We start from the raw sequence: 20,954 nt of genomic DNA, 5'->3' as shown, positions 1-20,954 counted from the left end.
CCAAAGGTACAGCTCCCTGGATGTCAAGATATAAAGATTAAAATGAGACAGGTTAGATTCTCACTTATTGGAAGTAACAGTCATTCCGTGGCACTTGTGTGGTGCGAATGTTACTTGCCATTCAGCAGCCCAAGCCTGAATGTTGGCCAGCTCTTGCAGCTGGCAGGTGTGGACTTCATCTATGACCTTCTCTCCAGCATAAGGTCAGAATTGGGGATGTTCGCTGATGATTGCACAGCATTCAATACCATTCGCAACTCCTCAGATACTGAAGCAGTCCGTCTCCCCTTAACATTCAACAGCATTACTATCGCCAGATCCCCCATCAACAACATCCTGGGGGTTACCATTGACCAGAAATTTAACTGGACCAACCATATAAATACTATGGCTACAGAGCAGGTCAGAGGCTGGGAATTCTGCGGTGAGTAACTCATCTCCTGACTCCCCAAAGCCTGTCCACCATCTACAAGGCCCGAGTCAAGAGTGTGATGGAATACTCTCCACTTGCCTGGATGGGTGCAGCTCCAATAACACTCAAGAAGCTCGACACCATCCAGGACAAAGCAGCCCGCTTGAATGGCACCCCATCCACCACCTTAAACATTCACTCCCTCCACCACCAACGCACAGTGGTAGCAGTGTGTACCATATACAAGATGCACTGCAGCAACTCGCCAAGGCTCCTTCCAAACCTGCTACCTCTACCATCTAGAAGGATAAGGATAGTAGAAACACCACCAGCTGCAAGTTTCTATACAAGTTGCACACCATCCTGATTTGGAACTATATCGCCACTCCTTCACTGTGTCAAAATCCTGGAACTCAGTCCCTAACAGCACTGTGGAAGTACCTGCACCACAGGGATTGCAGTGGTTCAAAGAAGACAGCTGAACACCACTTTTTCAAGGGCAGTTAGGGATGGGCAATAAATGCTGGCCTTGCCAGCAATGTCCACATCCTATTAACAAATATTAAAAAAAACTGTTGTTTGTCAATGTATAATAAAGCTTGTTTAAAAACTGCTTGGGCCTGAATCTGCGTGGAGGTTATTGTCACTTGACTAAGAATCCTTTTTTGTGACAGTTATCATGGGAAATCTGCTCAGCGTATCTGTAGCCCTGCATACCGTTTCTCCTCTGCCCCATTCAGATAGTATTTGGCCTCCTTATTTCCTATCAAAATGCTCCACCTCACACGTCTATATTAAAATTAATTTGCCAATTATGTGCCCAAATGCAAGTTTAATAGTATCTACTTGTAGTTTGTTGCAGTTCACCCCAGTATTGACTATGCCCCCCACTCCTGCAAATTTGGTGTTAAAAGCAAATTTTGAGACTGTGGCCCTGCCCACCGCTGAAAAGTTAGGGGTGAGCTCACCTCCACTGGGCCTGGAAGCTATGCTGCTATTTTGCATGGCCTATGCCCTTAATTGGCCTCAGTTGGGACTTCCGGCCCTCTGAGCCAGGTAATACTGGGCGGCCTCCTCAGGGGCTGAAGCACCCATGTGCTGTTGGTAAAATACCAGTGGTGACGGGAGGAGGCCCATAAGTGCCACTTGTTAAGCCAGTTTGCCAAATCCCTGCCACTGGTAAAATAGCAGCGGGGGTGGATAGGCGGCGGACACGGCACTGCATCCCAGCCTCCTCCTAGGATTGCGGGGGGTGGGGGGCACGTTATATTCAGGCCTGTACTTCTGATTTCCACGTTCAAATTGTTTATGTAAATTGTACACTACAATGGTCTCAGCACCAATCCTTGTGGAACATCCCCTTCCCACCTTTTGCCAGTCTGAATAGATACCCTTAACCCCTATTCTCTCTTTTCTGTTTTGAAGCCAGAATGCTAACTATTCTGCTACGTGCTCTGACAGTCCTGGATCTACTATGTAGAACCTTATCAAAGGCCTTTTGAAAGTCCAAATACATTACATCTACTGCATTATCCTCGTCTTCTTTCTGTCATTTCTTCAAAGCATTCAGTAAGGTTTGTCAAGCATAACTTTTCTTTTTATAACAATGCTAACTACCCTTTATTATATTTTCAGTGTCTAGATGTTTTTCTGTTACATCTTTAAGTACGGAATTCATTATCTTTTCCTACCATGATAACTGGTCTATAGTTCTCAGCACTTGCTCTATTTTCTTTTAAAATATAGGAGGAAACATTAGCTGTCTGCCACTCCTTATGCACCATCCCCTTTCATAATTAATTTTTATATACATCTAATGGTGCCTCGGTTTTCTCTTCCCGAGCTTCTTTTAATATGTGCAGATGCAATCCATCCAGTTCTGGGGTTTTATTCTAAGTTTGTTAGTTTATTAATTACCTCACTTCTTTATCATCGTAAATGTCGTAACTTTTTGCTATCTTCTAATGTCAAGTCCACCATGTTAGCCTGCCCAGTAAATACTGAGGCAAAGTAATTATTGAATATTTCTGCGATTTCAGTGATTACCTGCGCGATTATTTAGTATATCCCTTAGTGACCCGATACCTACACTAGAATCATAGAATGGTTACAGCACAGGAGGCGGCCATTCAGCCCATGTGCTCTCTGCAAGAGCAAATCAGCTTGTCCCACCCCCCCGTAGCCCTGCAAATGTTTTCTCTTCCTGATTTTTCATGAGTCTGTAGAATGCTTCAGTATTTCTTTTTATATTCCTTGAAGTTAAATTATTATAGTTCCTCTTTGCCTTCCTAATTTTTTTTTTTACTTCCTTCCTAAACTCCTCTTCCTTTTGTCATTCTCTTTGTTATCCATGTATTTAGTACATGCCTTTTTCTTCACTTTCAATTTTGTCCTGATCTCTCTTATGCATCCAATTATGTTGTATTATTGGTTAATTTTTTGCTTTTTAGTGGAATATATTTCTCCTGGACTCTACTGATCACCATTTTAAATATTTTTATTCCTTACAAATTTTTCTTTTAACTAACTCCTGCTCAAAGCCAACTCTGACCTAATCTATGGGTCAGCTTGCAGAATATTCATCTAGTTTAGATTTAAGTATAGCCATGGTTTTAAAATAAAGTTACTATAATCTCTAAGTACTAAAAGTGAGTAGAAGTCTCTAAACATTACTCTACCTTTCAGAGAAAGCAAGTAGCAATCCTCGAGTCTCTAATCCATGATACTTCTACAATATAGTTCCTTTACGTGAGTGCCAATGTGTTAGTGGATGGATGTTCTTACTCATAAAAATCATGGGGTTCACAGCAATACCAGTAGATATTCACAGATTTATTACGCATATAGTAACTATTATTGACAATTAATTATAGACTTAACCACAGAACTTAAAAGTTTTTAACATGGAGAATCCATACATTAACAGTGAAATGGTCAGCTGATTAGGATTCATCAAATTCTCACTTCCTGCAACAACTATCTTATGTTTCTTTCCAGTCCTGTTATGATTTAGTATTGCCCAAAGTTCCTTCCACTGCCAATGCCTTCAGTTTTACACATTGATTGACATGCCAATCAAATCCTTAGGATGAAGTCAATTATAGAACTGTCAAAGGCATTTTAAGACTTCTGTGCATTTCTAACTTTTCCCAGTTCTGCTAAAAGGTCACAGACCTGAAACATTAACTCGCGCTCTCTCTCTGCACAGATGCTGCCAGACATGCCGAGTATTTCCAGCGTTTTCTGTTTTTATCTTGTGCATGTGTTAGTTTTCCATCACCCTAGGCAACAGTCCTTTCAACAAATTTGGATCCAGCCATTTGTGTATCAATATAAACATCCTAACTTTGCAGACACCAAAATACTGTAAAATTGTCAATCTTCTCATGTCCCTGTGAATTCAAAAGACAAATAATTTATAAGATGGCATTCTGTCTACATCCCAACAGCAAACTCCCAGGGTTTTATTGCTGTATCTATCCATATCAAAGGGACAATCAGATTGCTGGTCAGATAAGTTACAGGACAGAGTTTAATTAATACAAAAGAAATCAACAGGAGTTGCATTTGTAGAGTTACGCACAGCCCCACCGACCCAGTGCAGCCCAGAAGGGAACGCTACAAATATTCACTGACAATCCTCATGTAGGTGTGTTTGGAAAAGCTTTATTTCAGTTTTAAACAAATTCTTCTTCTTGTTGAAATATCACTTGCATTTGATGTCTCCCATCCCAAATAATAGCTTTTCATTAACATTATCTGCTTATAAAGTTAATGAATACTCTAAGAAACTATGAAAAGCTCAATTTTGGATCTGTGTTTCATGGTCAAAGACTGGAAGAAGAGCTAAAAGGAAAAATAATCTGTCATTAATTGCCAATCTTCCTCTGGAAAAGGTGTGGACTCTGGCAGAGAACATAATCAAAACACACCATTCCCAACATGTGCGCAAAAAGCATTCGTAAGACTTTCAGCTTGAGAGCAGCACTGGTGCATCTGGGATGAATCTGCTTGGATTGGAAACCCGCAGCAAGGCAACATTTATAAATTCCTATAACACCACTACCTGATTTTCAGCCTGTGTAAATTTCAGTGCCTATACATTCTTTTATATATACATATATTTTATGCGCACACACATCACCATATATGGCTTTATCCATCCCTCTCTACATTATATAAAGAAAACAGTGCAGATTGCAAGCAGAGTTTGGAGAAATGAGTTTGATGAGCGGGGATTTTTAAGTGTTAGTATCTTTCTAAAAAATCTGGTCTGCAGTTAGCATGCAAGTGTGATTTACCCTCTAAATAAATGAAAGTACGTTAAGTAAAGTAAAGTAAGTTTCTTCCAGTCTTAGGCAGGGTTAACAAGTTCTACTGCAGAGTAGCTAATTAGTTAAGTAGCTAACCAATCCAATCTGGTTGCTGCAGTTTCAGCTTCAAAAAGTATACATAGAGATTTGGGTGCAACCGTCAAACGGCGTGCAGATTGCAAGCAGAGTGTGGAGATACGAGTTTCGTGAGTGGGGAGTTCAGTGAAGGGGGGGGGGGGAGGAGAAAGAGGAGGTGCTCCTTTTTTTCAAACCCTCCAGCATTTGTTTCTTTCTTCGCTGCAGTAGAAGGAGCTGGTTGGTGAGTAACTGTTTAGTTTAGTTTAGAGATACAGCACTGAAACAGGCCCTTCGGCCCACCGAGTCTGTGCCGACCATCAACTGGTAAGCTATTCTAATTACAATAAATAGTCTGTAAAGTTAAGGTATGGCAGGGCAGCTCAGCCGAGTAGAATGAACAGCCTGTAGCATGTGGGAAGTTATGGATGCATCATGTGTCCTAGACAAACACAACTGCAGGAAGTGTCACCGGCTGCACAAGCTTGAGCTCCGGGTTTCAGAACTCGAGCAGTGGCTGGAGTCACTGTGGTGCATCCGCGAGGCAGAGAACTATGTGGATAGCACGTTTAGGGAGGTAGTTACACCACAGGTTAAGAGCTTGCAGGCAGATAGGGAATGGGTGACCGGACAGTCTAAGAGAACCAGGCAGGAGTCCCCTGAAACGATCTCACTCGCTAATCGTTTTTCATTTTGGATACTGGTGCCAGTAGTCATTTGCGCAGCGCCTGGCTGTTCTTTGTGCAGCGCTTCTGGCTGCTTTAAGTGCTACGGATGTTAACTCGCTGGGGGCTTTCTCGTTCAGCAGTGCAATGCGCTTAGCGGCTATGACAGGTTCCAGCTCTTCAATGTGAGATTGAAACCAGTCTGCATTCCGCTTCACACGTTTGCCATAGGTGGTCATTTCTGAGTCGTAGATGGCATCTCTGATGTGGGCCCACTTGGTCTCAGCATCCCCTGTGGGAGTGTTTTGAAGGGCTTTTTCAAGTGAATTTAGAAACGTACATAACAGCTGTGGATGAGAAATTCTGCTCGTGTTGATGCGCGGGCGGCCCATCTGCTTGGAGTGATGCAGCTTCTTTGGTTTGAGGCTAACCTTGCTGCACACCAGGGAGTGGTCGGTGTCGCAGTCCGCACTGTGGAAGCTGCGTGTGATTTGAACGCTGTTTAAAGAGGCTCGCCTTATGATGAGGTCCAGCTGGTGCCAACGACGTGATCTTGGGTGCCTCCAAGAAACCTGGTGACAGGGTTTAGTGTGAAAGAATGAGTTGGTGATGCAGAGGTTACGATAGGTACACAACTCAAGCAGTCTGTCCATTCTCATTCATCCTACCAATGCCAAAGCGCCCAAGGCAGGAGGGCCATGAGTCATGGTCAGCCCCAAACCTGGCATTAAAGTCCCCAGCAGGAACAGTTGTTCGGTGCTGGGGATGCTACTAATGATATTATGGAGTTCCTCGTAGAACTGGTCTTTAGCTTCAGGTGGGGAGCAGAGTGTTGGAGCATAGATGCTGAGTAGGTGTACTGGACCAAAGGCGGTGAGCAGTTGGATGGACAGTATGCGTTCCGAGCCATTTGAGGGTGGTTCTATCATGCTGAGTAAAGAGTTTCTGATGGCGAAGCACACTCCATGCTGTCTTGGTTCTTCAGGATCCATACCCTGCCAGAAGGTGTAGTCTTGCTCTCTTAGAGATCTGCTCGCAGGGAGGCGTGTCTCCTGCAGTGCTGCAATGTCCACATTGAGTCTACTGAGCTTGTTGTTAATGATGGCGGTCTTCCGAGAATCGTTGATTTGTGTAAGGTCTTACCTGGGCTCAACTATCACCAGTAACCGGCCTCTCGCTGCAGAATTCAACAAGCTCATGGGAAAGGCTTCCTCTGCTATGTCCAGACTGGCCAAGGGAGTGTGGGAAAATGGCGCATTGACACAACACAAAAGTCCAAGTGTATCAAGCCCGTGTCCTCAGTACCTTGCTCTATGGCAGCCAAGAGCGACGTCTCAACTCATTTCATCTGCGCTGCCTCCGGAGAATCCTTGGCATCAGGTGGCAGGACCATATCTCCAACACAGAAGTCCTTGAGGCGGCCAACATCCCCAGCATATACACCCTACTAAGCCAGCGGCGCCTGAGATGGCTTAGCCATGTGAGCCGCATGGAAGATGGCAGGATGCCCAAGGACACATTGTACAGCGAGCTCGCCACTGGTATCAGACCCACCAGCCGTCCTTGTCTCCGCTTTAAAGACGTCTGCAAACGCAACATGAAGTCCTGGGAGTCAGTTGCCAGCGATCGCCAGAGCTGGCGGGCAACCATAAAGGCGGGGCTAAAGCGTGGCGAGTCAAAGAGACTTAGCAGTTGGCAGGAAAAAAGACAGAAGCGCAAGGAGAGAGGCAACTGTGTAACAGCCCCGACAACTAATTTTATCTGCAGCACCTGTGGAAGAGTCTGTCACTCTAGAATTGGCCTTCATAGCCACTCCAGGCACTGCTTCACAAACCACTGACCACCTCCAGGCGCTTACCCATTGTCTTTCGAGACAAGGAGGCCAAAGATTTATATGGCTACTCCAGTTCAGTTTCTGGTCAATGGTAACCCCTAGGATGTTGACAGTGGAGGATTCAGCGATGGTAATGCTGTTGAATGTCAAAGAACAGTACAGCACAGGAACAGGCCATTCGGACCTCCAAGCCTGCGCCGATCTTGATGCCTGCCTAAACTAAAACCTTCTGCACTTCTGGGGAACGTATCCCTCTATTCCCATCCTATTCATGCATTTGTCAAGATGCCTCTTAAACATCGCTATCGTACCCGCTTCCACCACCTCCCCCGGCAGCAAGTTCCAGGCACTCACCACCCTCTGTGTAAAGAACCTGCCTCGCACATCCCCTCTAAACTTTGCCCCTCGCACCTTAGACCTATGCCCCCTAGTAACTGACTCTTGCACCCTGGGAAAAAGCTTCTGACTATCCCCTCTGTCCATGCCACTCATAACTTTGTAAACTTCTATCATGTCGCCCCTCCACCTCCGTCGTTCCAGTGAAAACAATCCGAGTTTATCCAACCTCTCCTCATAGCTAATGCCCTCCAGACCAGGCAACATCCTGGTAAACCTCTTCTGTACCCTCTACAAAGCCTCCACGTCCTTCTGGTAGTGTGGCGACCAGAATTGCATGCAATATTCTAAGTGTGGCCTAACTAAAGTTCTGTACAGCTGCAGCATGACTTGCCAATTTTTATACTCTATGCCCCGACTGATATAGGCAAGCATGCCATATGCCTTCTTGCCTACCTTATCCACCTGCGTTGCCACTTTGTGACCTGTGGACCCAGATCTCTCTGCCTGTCAGTACTCCTAAGGGTTCTGCCATTTACTGTATACTTCCCACCTGCATTAGACCTTCCAAAATGCATTACCTCACATTTGTTCAGATTAAACTCCATCTGCCATTTCTCCGCCCAAGTCTCCAACCGATCTATATGCTGCTGTATCCTCTGACAATCCTCATCACTATCCGCAACTCCACCAACCTTTGTGTCGTCCGCAAACTTACTAATCAGACCAGCTACATTTTCCTCCAAGTCATTTATATATACTACAAACAGCAAAGGTCCCAGCACTGATCCCTGCGGAACACCACTGGTCACATTCCTCCATTCAGAAAAGCACCCTTCCACTGCTACCCTCTGTCTTCTATGACTGAGCCAGTTCTGTATCCATCTTGCCAGCTCACCTCTGATCCCGTATGACTTCACCTTTTGTACCAGTCTGCCATGAGGGACTTTGTCAAAGGCTTTACTGAAGTCCATATAGATAACATCCACGTGTTAAGGGGAGATGGTTAGCGCCTGGCACTTGTGTGGCACGAATGTTACTTGCCACTTATCAACCCAAGCCTGGATATTGACCAGGTCTTGCTGCATTTCTACATGGACTGCTTCAGTATCTGAGGAGTCACGAATGGTGCTGAACAATGTGCAATCATCCGCGAACATCCCCACTTTTGACCTTATGATTGAAGGAAGGTTATTGATGAAGCAGCTGAAGATGGTTGGGTCCAGGACACTACCCTGAGGAACTCCTGCAGTGATGTCCTGGAGCTCAGATGATTGACCTCTAACAACCACAACCATCTTCCTTTGCGCTTGGTATGACTCCAGCCAGAGGAGGGTTTTCCCCCTGATTCCCATTGACCTTAGTTTTGCTCGGACTCCTTGATGCCATACTCAGTCAAATGCTGCCTTGATGTCAAGGGCAGTCACTCTCATCTCACCCAGAGTTCAGCTCTTTTGTCCATGTTTGAACCAAGATTGTAAATGAAGTCAGGAGCTGCGTGGCCCTGGCGGAACCCATACTGAGTGTCACTGAGCAGGTTATTGCTAAGCAAGTGCTGCTTGATGGCACTGTTGATGACACCTTCCATCATTTTATTGATGATAGAGAGTAGGCTGATGGGGCGGTAATTGACCGGGTTGGATTTGTCCTGCTTTTTGTGGACAGGACATACCTGGGCAATTTTCCACATTGCAGGGTAGATGCCAGTGTTGTAGCTGTACTGGAACAGTACTGGCAAGTGAGCATTGGAATGGGAGAATTGAGCAATTGAATACATGGCTGGAGAACTAGTGTAGGAGGGAGGGCATCAGATTTGAGGCATTGGGACCTGTACAAGATGGATGGGTTGCATCTTAGCAGGACCGGGACTAATATCCTTGCAGGAACATTTGCTCGTGCTCTTGGGGAGGGTTTAAACTAGATTGGCAGGAGGGATGGGAACCTGAGAGGGAGCTCAGGTTGGAGGAACGCAAAACTGGTAACTTGTCAGGGGTGTGGGAACCAGGAGCAAATATCAGAGGAATACTAAGGTGTACAGAATACTGAGAGAGATAGATAGCACTAGAGTAGGGAATAGTAAGTTATTAAGTGGGGTCAGAGTACGGGAGAAAGTAATAAAGTCTAAATCAGGGTTAATGTGCATGTATGTGAATGCACGGAGTGTGGTAAATAAGATTGGTGAGGTACAGGTGCAGATTGCCATGTGGAATATGATGTGGCTATAACAGAGACCTGGCTCAAAGGGCAGCAAGACTAGGTATTGAATATTCCTGGATACAAAGTGTTCAGGAAAGATAGGAAAAGGATAAAGGGGGGAGGGGTGGCAGTATTGATTGAGAACATTGCAGTGTTGGAGTAAAAGGATGTCCAAAAGGGGTTGAGGACAGAATCAATTTGGCTAGAGCTAAGGAACAAAAAAGGTGCAGTTACATTACTCGGTGTTGTCTATAGGCCACCGGCTAATGGGAAGGACGTGGAGGAACAAATTTGCAAGGAAATTACAGAAAGGTGCAAAAATTATAGGATAGTTATAATGGGGGACTTTAATTATCCAAACATAGACTGTGATAATAGTAGTGTAAAGGGCAATGAGGGGCAAGAGTTCCTCGTGTGTTCAGGAAAATTTTCTACAGCAGTATGCTGCTAGTCCAATGAGAAAGAAGGCACTGCTGGACCTGGTTCTTGGGAATGAGGTGGGCCAAGTGGATCAATTATCAATAGGAGAGCATTTAGGGGATAGTGATCATTATATCATAAGGTTTAGGCTGACTATGGAAAAGGACAAAGAGCAATCCAGGGTAAGATTAATTAACTGGGGTAAGAATAGAGCTGGGGCAAATAAATTGGAGTCAAAAGTTGGCAGGAAAAACAGTAGCTAAACAATGGGCTACCTTCAAAGAAGAGATAGTCCGGGCACAGTCAAAGTATGTTACGGTAAAGCAAACAAATCCAAAGCTCCCTGGATGACAATCTCTCCCTGGAGAGATTAAGATAAAGAAAAAGTGTGCTTAAGATAGATGCCAGGTAGAAAATACTATTGAGAACCAAGTTGAATATAGAAAGTCCAGAGGGGAAGTGAAAAAGCAAAGAGAGAGCGTGAAAAGAGACTGGCAGCTAGCATTAAAGGGAATCCCAAAGTTTTCTATAGACGTATATAAATAGTAAAAGGGTGGTAAAAGGAGAAGTGGGGCCGATTAGGGACCATAAACGGGACTTAGACATGAAAGCAGAGGGCATAGCTGAGGTATTAAATAAATGCATCTGTCTTTACCAAGGAAGATGCAACCCAGGAAATGGTGAAAGAGGAGGTAATTCAGACACTAGAAGGGTTTAAAATTGATTAAGTACAGACAGACAGCCAATCTAATACGTCCTCTTTAAGTGGATAAAGCACCAGGACCCGATGAGATGCATCCAAGGATACTGAGGGAAGTGAGGGCGGACATCGCGGACGCATTGGCCATAATTTTTCAGTCTTCCTTACACTCAGAGGTGATGCCAGAGGACTGGAGAATTGCAAGCGTTACACCCTTGTTCAAAAAAGGGTGTAAAGATAGGCACTACAACTACAGGCCAGTCAGTTTAACTTCGATGCTGGGGAAACTTCTAGAAAAAATAATTTGGGACAAAATTAATAGTTATATGGATAAATGTGGGTTAATTAAGTTAAGCCAACATGGATTTCTTAAGGGAAAAATCATGTTTAACTAACTTACTGGAGTTTCTTAGAGGTAGAGAGGGTTGATGAGGGTAATGCCGTTTATGTGGTGTACATGGACTTTCAAAAGGCGTTTGATACAGTGCCACACAACAGACTTGTGAGCAAGTTTAGAGCTCATGGAATAAAAGGGACAGTAGCAACATTGATACAGAATTGGCTGAGTGACAGGAAACAAAGAGTAGTGGTTAATGCATGTTTTTCAGGCTGGAGGAGGGTTTTGTAGTGGAGTTCCCCAGGGGTCAGTGTTGGGATCCTTGCTTTTCCTGATGTATATTAAATGACCTAAACCTTGGTGTACAGGGCACAATTTCAAAGTTTGCAGATGATATGAAACTTGGAAGCATTGTTAACTGTGAGGAGGTTAGTGTAAAACTCCAAAAAGGACAGACAAATTGGTGTAATGAGCAGACAGGTAGCAGATGAAGTTCAATGCAGAGAAATGTGAAGTGATTCATTTTGGTAGGAAGAACGTAGAGATAATATAAAATAAAAGATACAATTCTAAAGAGGGTGCAGGAGCAGAGGGACCTGGGTGAAGATGGCAGGACAGGTTGAGAGAGCGGTTAGTAAAGCATCCGGTATCTTGAGCTTGATTAATAGGGGCATAGAATACAAGAGCAAGGAAGTTATGTTGAACTTGTATAAGACACTAGTTCGGCCTCAGCTACAGTATTGCATCCAGTTCTGGGCGCCGCACTTTAGGAAAGATGAGGTATCAAATATGTTAGCCTGACTGGGATTACACAGAACAAGAAATCCACACATAACTTGAAATCAATTTATTGTCATAAAAACTGTTATAAGTTCGCCATGCATTAATTACAGTCTCCAGTATTAATACATTTCAGAGTTTACATTTTTTTTTAAAAAAGGAACTTGCATATGTTCTTCTCTTAGAGTGAACATGGGGTGGTGGGGGCAGGAAGGGGTGGAAATTATATACAAGATTACTCTCCAACTTTGACAATGATCTTTCCCTTATTGAAGTCAGCCAGCAAGGCACTCCCCAAAGGAGGGGTGTGAGGATGGCCTTTAACCACATGCTACAGCATTTTGTTTTAGTCAGAATGAGCCAACAGTCCCTGCATTTAACCAGCAGCGCTCAAAAACAACTTTACAGCAAAAATCAGCAACATATATTGAAACAAATCACAGAAACATGGCTTTAAACTGATTGACAGCTGTGAACGACTGCGATATTTTTAGCCACCTCCAAACAGGTTACAGGCTGACACTTCACTTGTCTAATTTAAGGCAAGACATTCCCTAGTCTCCAAGAACTGTACAGACATCAGCAAGGCGCTCAGCCCACATACGAGATTTAGCAGTGAATTACATATATCTGGGTCATCTTATGCCCATATTGAGACCCTCCCCACCCCACCCATGTTGCTAGATGATGGTGCAACAGATGATACAGGACTGAGCCCATTGTTAAGAATGGTTCTGATTGCATTCATATGGCAAGAATTATAACTACATAAGGTAAGGATACTTCACAGCTTCTAAGAGGAGATATACAGGAGCACCAGTGGCACTGGTCCTTGACAGACTTGTAGCTTATGCCCCTCAATTGAAAGGTTGGTCTGTATGGTTCCTGATTACTGAAGTGGGGGCACCAGAATGACCATCCCAATCTCTGGCTTGTCATCCTATCAGGAAATTGAGCTGCCCTCCTAAATAACCTGCAATCGCTACTGAACATTAACTCGTGGACAAGATACCCGAACAAGATGGAAAAGTGCAGAGATTAGAAAATGATAAACAGCATAAAACCACCCCAACCCCCAGCAATGACTGGAAACAGTAGCTCAGCCATTTATTAGTGACAGGGTCTCTCACCCACTGCTTTGCCATTACACTACTGACTTACCCCTCCCAACAGTGGCACAAACCAGGGTGGTGTGTCCAATACCGAGAGTCTGCCTGTGAGCTTCCTCTTGCAGCCCAATACCAGTGCACCATTTATACTTCCAACATCTACAACTGATTCTTTGGCTAAAAATAAATAATGCTTTTTTTCTTTGGTACAAACCCTCTCTCTTTTCCCAGCCTCATCTCCTTCCCTCCTCCAAACCCAAGCCCGCACCCATCCCAACACTAACTTGCTTCATTCTGATGTGATGAAAATCAATTTATGAACATCCAATTCAGACAGGAGAAAACACTCCAGAACATTTAAGTGCGTTACACTCACAGCAGCTTCACAAACTGCTTGTACAATCTGTAAATAACTGCCTGTCCATTTACTCAGTGATATCTGCTCCAATAGCACACATTGATTAAAGTTCCTTAGTAACATTGCCATTTCTACAAAGTATTTTTTTTTATACACCGACTGTGCAGTTGGCACTTGACAGTGGAAAGCAGATGAATTCCACAGCTCCGACACTGTTTTCCTCTGCTTCCCAACAACCTCCCCAGGAAACCTCACTGAAAGAAATGAGGAGTTGCACTTATGGGGGGGGGAGGTGCGCGCGGGAGGGGTCTCTGCTCTGTTCTGTCCCAGCATCAATAGTAAAAACACTAACCACTGCTACTGCAACATCCATTCACAAGCCTCCCCAAGTGAGTGCTGGGGAGAGGATTTATCAGGAGACGCCATCCACAACAAGAAGAAAATCAAAAACACGTAGCAACAAAGTCACACCAACGAAAACACTACACCTATTCACACAAGTTTCCTTCAAGATTCTTCAAAACCCTACATTGAATGGTTCCGCCTTTTACCATTAATCCAGCAGCTGACTCAATGTCAAAATGCTAATTCAGCCTCACGGGGTGCTGTATTGGATGGGAATACTTTGTACGCACACGGCATATGTAGTGGATGTGAAAACTCTGTGCGCACACGGCATATGTAGTGGATGTGAAAACTCTGTGCGCACACGGCATATGTAGTGGATGGGAATACTCTGTGCGCACACAGCATATGTAGTGAATGAGGATACTCTATGCACCGGGGTACAATATTGGTGGGTACAGGACTGTCACCAGTGGTGGGAAGAGAGACCAATGAGGGAATTCAGTTATTTGGAGAGACTAAAGAAGCTGTGATTGTTCTCCTGACAGCAGAGAAGGTTAAGCGAAGATTTCAGAGATGTTCAAAATTATGAAGGGTTTTGACAAGAGTAAACAAGGTAAAATTGTTTCCAGCAGCAGGAGTCAGTTACCAGAGGACACAGAATTAAGGTAACTGGCAAAGGAAGTAGTGTTAAGGTGAATTTTGCTTTATGCAGTGCATTATGGTGGTCTGGAATGCACTACCTGAAAGGATGGCAGAAGCAGATTCAATACTAACTTTCAAAGAGAATTGGATATATACTTGAAATGGAAAAAACTGGGGAGTGGAGCCAATTGGATAGCTCTGCCTAGGAGCCGATACAGACACAGGGGCTGAATGGCCTCCTCTGTACTACTAGGTTCCATGAAATTTTGTGTGATGTTGATAAAACACAATTACACACTGAAATGATCTTTTAAACACAAGCAGGTTGGCTGGTGCCCACCACTTCGGTATCTGTTACCTGATGCGAACACCGATCGCAAACATGTGCGATGTTGTGCTTTCTTATTTCACATGTTACCTCTTGCATTCCTACACATTTCAGGGCAACTAAGGTTCCATCCATCAGTGCAGGAACCTTCTAAAAGAAAAAAAAATTGAGAAATTATTTCGATGAGATCTGCAGTATCAAATGGCCAAAAGTTGATGAACCTTTTTGCCAGAGAAGCCGTGGAATAGATTTGTTTTCAAACACAGGGTGAAGCTGGCAATTCTTTTCCAGAATACTGCTTTGCTGTCTACCTGCATCCAGGTACCATTGAGTGGAAAAGAGCTCTGATTATGATACTGGTTTAATGCTGAGGTAATTTCCTTTTGGTTTTTGACTCTTTGCACTAGCCAAAATTTCCGCACGGGAACATCTGGCTAACAAGTCTTGAAAGAAAATGCTGTCAAACTCCATCCTGAAATTAGATTTTCTTAAATGTACAAGGCAAATTCTTCACTGTCCTGTCCCCATCCATATTCTCCCCTCCTCTCAAGATGCTAATTTGTGCTGGGTACAGTTCCACAGCACCTGGGTGCCCAGCCTTCAGTAAATGTCAGGAAGGAACTTGACCAGGGGGCATCACAACCAAGGTGAATTTTGACTTCACCAGCACACATTTCCTTGCTGGTGGGGTTAGTGGATCTCGATCAAGTACTGACTTTCCTAGCCCAGGGGCACCAAAGCCAACTGCATCTCCCAACTGCTATCTGGCTGAGATCAGCTAGTTCAGTGGAAAGCAACAATTGAACCTGGGACCGTCTTACCTGTTGGGCTCAGCTGCAAACTATCAGTGGACACAAATAAGACAACTGTAAAAGTAGCAGTAAGGTTTGCAATCCTCACGTCTTATTCTGTGTGGCGAGACTCCAGGTCAATTCTTTAGCACCTTTCAGCACTCAGTCAAAAACTTCAAAATTTTAGCTAAATAAATTCCTCGAGTAACTCATCAAATGGCTGTGCCTCACCCTTCAGAATAGCAGCTTAAAAGTCTGGTGTGGCTTCATCGTTTATATGGGTCAAAAAACTTTGGCCTGGAGAAGGTTCTGTCAGTTAAATGGTGATCCATAAAATTGTATTGAAACTACTGTCCAAACACGGTTGAATAACTGCGTTGCTATTAGATCTAAAAATCAGCAACAAACAGGCGACTGGCTGATTCCTTCCAGCAGCACTGCCACACCTTTAAATTGCCACGTTCCATTATTCTGCCCTGCAGTCAAAACATCTGAGAATTCAGATCAGTCAGGATACCATAGGATTTATTTCCACAAGGAACACTTAAATGTTGCAAACTAAGAATGCAGAAAAATGACAGTACCTTCCCCAACTAATGCAGATGATACTTCTAACCCAAGCTTCCTACAACAAAAAAACTGCCAGTTATTACATTGGGAAGGTGCCAATTAAGAAGTCTCCCAATGACGATAAAAACAGAACTCTTTAAAATCCAATCACCAACGACATTTCATCTGACTAAGTGGGAGGAAAGCATTCCTTTCATCTAGGTCCACCTCTACTACCTCCCCAGAGTACTAACTGGGAAGCTTTCTGATGAACCAGAAAACCCAGTACCCTACCCCAACATTAGGTCCCATTATATATCAAAGCATCTATATTTACACAAGTAGAGCAATTTGACTTTACAAGTGAAACACAACACTCCACTGATCCAAGGATGAAGATTCCTACTAAGAGTAAGTGATCTAACTTTGTTGGAAGATGTACGCAGCCAGAGTTTTAAGGAAGGCAGTTAATGTATCGCTCTGAATACTGCAGACTATGAGTATTTGGAGCAGCATGTAAACAGCACGTAGGTGGCTGGCTCAACAGTCCCTACTCAACTTGGTGTTGTCTCCTCGTTTGGGTGGAGCTGGAGGCGGTCCGCGCCGTAATGTTGCATAGCCTGAGATGTTGCCAGATGCATACGCGCCGGTAGATTCCTGGTCAAAAAGAAATTCGGGAGGAGGAGGAGGAAGTACCATGTCGTCCATGGTGGTGACGGGCTCTGCTTTGGATAGACGCGTAGAGGCTAGTGAGCTCTGTCGGGTGAAGGACTTTCTCTGCAGAGTCCTATTGAGGTCAGCCAGAAAATGAGGCTGCACAGACAAGGCTGGTTTAGGAGACACTGGCACTGGATTGATGGGAGGAACCTGGTGTTCTGTCAAATCCCCTTGTGTCAAGCGGGTGCTGTCGCTTCTTTTGGGAAGTACTGGCGGTGGGGCTTTTTTCATCGAAGACTTGGACCATGTTTGTGGCTGAGGGTTCACCACTGCTACCTTAGGTGGGACAGCATTGGAAAAGTCAGGAACTGCCATCTCCAATGGAGGAGGGGGTAGAAGATCTAGATCTGGAGGAGGGGGAGGAAAGTCCGAATCTGAAGGAGGTGAGGGAAACTCAGACGTGGGCTCCTTCGAAGCTGCTGGAACTCCTGGCCCTTTGCATGGTGGCCCTCCTGGTGGGAACATCAAGTTAACTGCAGCCAAATTTAATTTACCAGGCTTCGAAGAAGCGGGTGGTGAGGCGGTGGCATCCGGTGTAGGCGACGCTAAAGGAACTGTTGGTTGTTCAAATTTATTGCTGAGGGTCTCCATGGGTTTTCGGGACTCTTTCACGTCTGCACAACTGGCTCCTTTCATGCTGGAATGCCTCTGAGGTGTGGGAGGTGGCTTCTTACGACCAGGGCTGGATGTTTTTTTAGGGTTTTTGACAGAGGCTGATTTGACTGGGGTGGGAGGAGGGGTGGGGTTAGGTGGGGGAGGTTGGGGTAGGCTGCTTTCAGGAGGTGGAGGGGGAAACTCAGGCGATGGGAGGGAATTAGGCTGCCATTTGGGTTTTGCTTTCACAGCAGGTGGAGATGTAGGAGCTGGAAGTGGGGCTGGTGATGGCTTTGCAACTGAGGGCGTAGACAGAGGCTGGAACTGGTTTATAGACTGTTTTACTATGGAAACCACAGGCGGTGGAGGAATGGGTATTTGGTCTGCAGATCCAGCCAGCTGTTTTGGTGCAGGTGGATGAGGAGATAGAGGAAGAGAGGGTGGCGGTGGTGGGATCTGTGCAACCAAGAACCTGGGTGGTTTCACTGATGGAGGTGCTGGAGCAGGCTCCATCTGAACAACATTAGGCACTGCTGGTTTGGGAGCTGTTTGAGGTGGGTAGTTTAGAGAGGCCCCAAATGGAGCTCCTACCTTTTTGGTGACAGCACCCTGCAGTAGAGGTGGCAGAGGAGGTGGTGGTGGTGGAGGAGGAGGAGGAGGAGGAGGAGTCAAGGGCTGGACAGGTGACAGAACATTTTGCTGCTGTAACTTCTGTGGTGGAGGTGGGGGTGTGAAGGCAGGCACCATGGGAGAAGGACTGGGTGGTCCTATTTTCAAAGCAGATGAGGCAGGAACCACTTGAAGAGGTGGCGGGGGCGGTGGTGTTGAGGGGACAGGCGGAGGAACACACTGCCCATCACTTTCTACCAGCAGCTGGGGTTTCACAAGCTGTGAGGGTGGAGGGGGTGGGAAGGCCTGCTGCCCCATGGGCAGGGTTACAAAGGAAGGTGCAGCTGGTGGTTTGCTTGGCTGCTGTCTACTGATGGTGCTATATCTGATGAAGGGGGCAGCAGGTGGGGGAGGGGGTGGTGGTGGTGGGGGAGGAGAGGGTTGTGGTGCTACATGAGGCACATTGATCCTGGTCTGAGGGGAAGTAGGTGCAACAGATGAGGGGTAGGATCTGACCGAGTCCATCCTGATCTGTACAGAGAGAACAAATAGAAAGTTACCAAAAGCGCATCAATTCATATTGACCATCGCCTTAGACATCAATCTTTTTCCCCCACTCGAGGTGTAAATTCCTAACAAAAGGAAGATCATGTTACCCTTCCTCCACCTTAGCTTCTGCTGCTGGTCAGATGCATATAGCGGAATCACTATTTCTCTGGGTCAGTCAGCAAAAGCAGTCGCAGCTCAGCCCAGCCATGAAGAGCAATGATGACCGATGCGATTCTTGGTGTCTAGAGGTAGCTGATTCAGCTGGGGCAGGGGCTAGGCTGCTTTAATTGGCTTCTACACCCTTGAACTGCAGGGGAGAAATACCAGGGCTCCCTTTCCTAATTACTATCAAGTGATACCAGACAAGAGCAGCCCATCTGTATGCCTCGAGTAAAGGTAGCTCCAGGCTCAAGTTAGGCTGTGATGCCACCTACTGTTCAGCAGCCTGTTAATATTCGCTGGCTAGACTTGAGTGAGGGAATGGTCGCTTATGTGAGCTAGCAGAGGGTGGCAGATGCTCAGAACACTAACCAAATAGGGCGGGATTGGTAAAAATAAAAATAAAATCTTCATGAACACAATAATGAAGCTCTGCTCTTGTCGACACATAGGAACTTCTGCTCACAATCCTCAGGGCTCCTGCGGGTCTACAGTTTTTGAAGTTACAACATAGAACAAAGGTCAGTCTAGAGAGATTCAGTTATAAACCATCTGAGAACCAGCAGCTGAATTTTGAGGAAGACGCCCAGATCAATGGCAATCAACCGTAAGCAGGTTACCCTCTTCAGATAAAGGACTGTCAATATCTCACAATGCAATGACCCCCAACCTCCATTACAGCAGCTGCCACAGCAATTCTTTCAGAACAGTAACTTACTGACATCTGCTGGGATTGAGACAGACAGGAACACACAGGCTGAGCGGCCTCTTTCTGTGCCGTAATTTTTCTATGGTTCTATTGGTTCCAGAGACTGTCCCAAACCCATGTCACATCAGTACCTTACAGCCAGCAGAGAAAGGAGACTCTCATCTCATTAGTCTGGGCTGGGTTTGAACCGGAGGAGAGAGACCAGTGTCTAACACAGCCCGCTCCCGATGGTGATTTTGTGAACAAAACTTCTAACTTGGATGGTAGTGAAGCCTCTGCATTTTGCAAATATTGCAATGAGGCAGTCAGGATTCTTTGCAGAATGCCCCAAAATGCATTATTCCTAATGTTAAGTGCATTGCTTTTTGATACTGCAATAGATCGTTCCACTCCAAATCACTTCCAACGCATCCAACATACAATTCAAGGCTGTACCTTACAAAGCGGTGTGTTAAGAGCTAATTACTTGCCTACCCTGAACAATTTGTCTAATTGACTAGGACAGCTGATCTATCCCCTGACAATTTAAATTTATTTAATTTGTTAATGGAATTAAAAAGTTCAATTACAGCCACACAACTCCGTCAATGGCGGTGCTGGTTAAAGCAGCAAGAAGCTGGCCCACACCAGGTAGGACAGTCACAGGCTTGGTTCCCAGTTTATACCAAGTTAGCTCATCTCATTCAGGAAATTACAACTCCCATATTTCCTTTGCTCTAGCTGCCTAGGCCCCAAGCTCTAGAATTCCTTCCGAAACCGCCTTGCCTCTCTATCCATCTCTCCTCTTTTAAGGTGCTCCTTAAAATGGACCCCAAGGTCAGGAGGATAATCACACAGAGAAACGATCAAAAGCTTTGTGGAACATGATGCTTCTTCCATAGCTGGACCCATGAAAGTATTAAAAAAATGTATAATGGAGAGTACTAGTTAGATAGTCTGGAATTTTATCTGATTTAGCCTGGGGTAAAAGGAGAAATTTACAGAACTTTTCTTCCAGAGGTTAAAAGGATGGGGACTGATACTGAATTGCATAATGCCTGAAAGGAATAGCTCAATGGGCATCTCTCATTACATGTTTATTTTTCATCTCCTCTCAAGGCTGACTATTTCTGGGATTTGGGTTCCATAAGCACCAGTAGCACTCCTTGACCTCATCCATGCTAGACCCTAATCAGTGAATGTGGACAGGCTCTGTCACCATGTGGGGCTCCACAGATGAACTCCATTATATCACCAATGTTCACTTTCAAGTAACTGGATAGTGATTGAGAATAGGAATATATGATTGAGGAAGAAAACAGATGGCAGAAGTACATAGACAAAATGAGCAGACAGGTGGCAGATGAAATTTAATGCAGAGAAGTGTGAAGTTATACATTTTGGAAGAATGAGGAGAGGCAATGAAAAGGATGCAGGAACAGCAA

The 20,954-nt window shown here is 44.9% G+C and overlaps 1 protein-coding gene across 7 annotated transcripts in view; it reads right to left on the bottom strand.

Moving 5' to 3' along the window:
- Nucleotides 1–12,143: 12,143 nt before the first annotated feature.
- The window catches only part of LOC137372246 (ras-associated and pleckstrin homology domains-containing protein 1-like), a 212,032-nt gene continuing 203,221 nt past the window's right edge, over nt 12,144–20,954 (bottom strand). For all 7 annotated transcript variants that reach the window (XM_068035920.1, XM_068035924.1, XM_068035922.1 and 4 more), the window contains one exon: nt 12,144–18,644. In XM_068035920.1, the coding sequence (XP_067892021.1) occupies nt 16,734–18,644 (1,911 nt within the window). In that variant the 3' untranslated portion in view covers nt 12,144–16,733. The remainder of the gene's footprint in view (nt 18,645–20,954) is intronic.

The sequence above is a fragment of the Heterodontus francisci genome, chromosome 7 (assembly GCF_036365525.1).
Source record: "Heterodontus francisci isolate sHetFra1 chromosome 7, sHetFra1.hap1, whole genome shotgun sequence".
NCBI classification, from domain to species: Eukaryota; Metazoa; Chordata; class Chondrichthyes; order Heterodontiformes; family Heterodontidae; genus Heterodontus; species Heterodontus francisci.
This window is presented reverse-complemented; position numbering and strand designations above follow the sequence as displayed.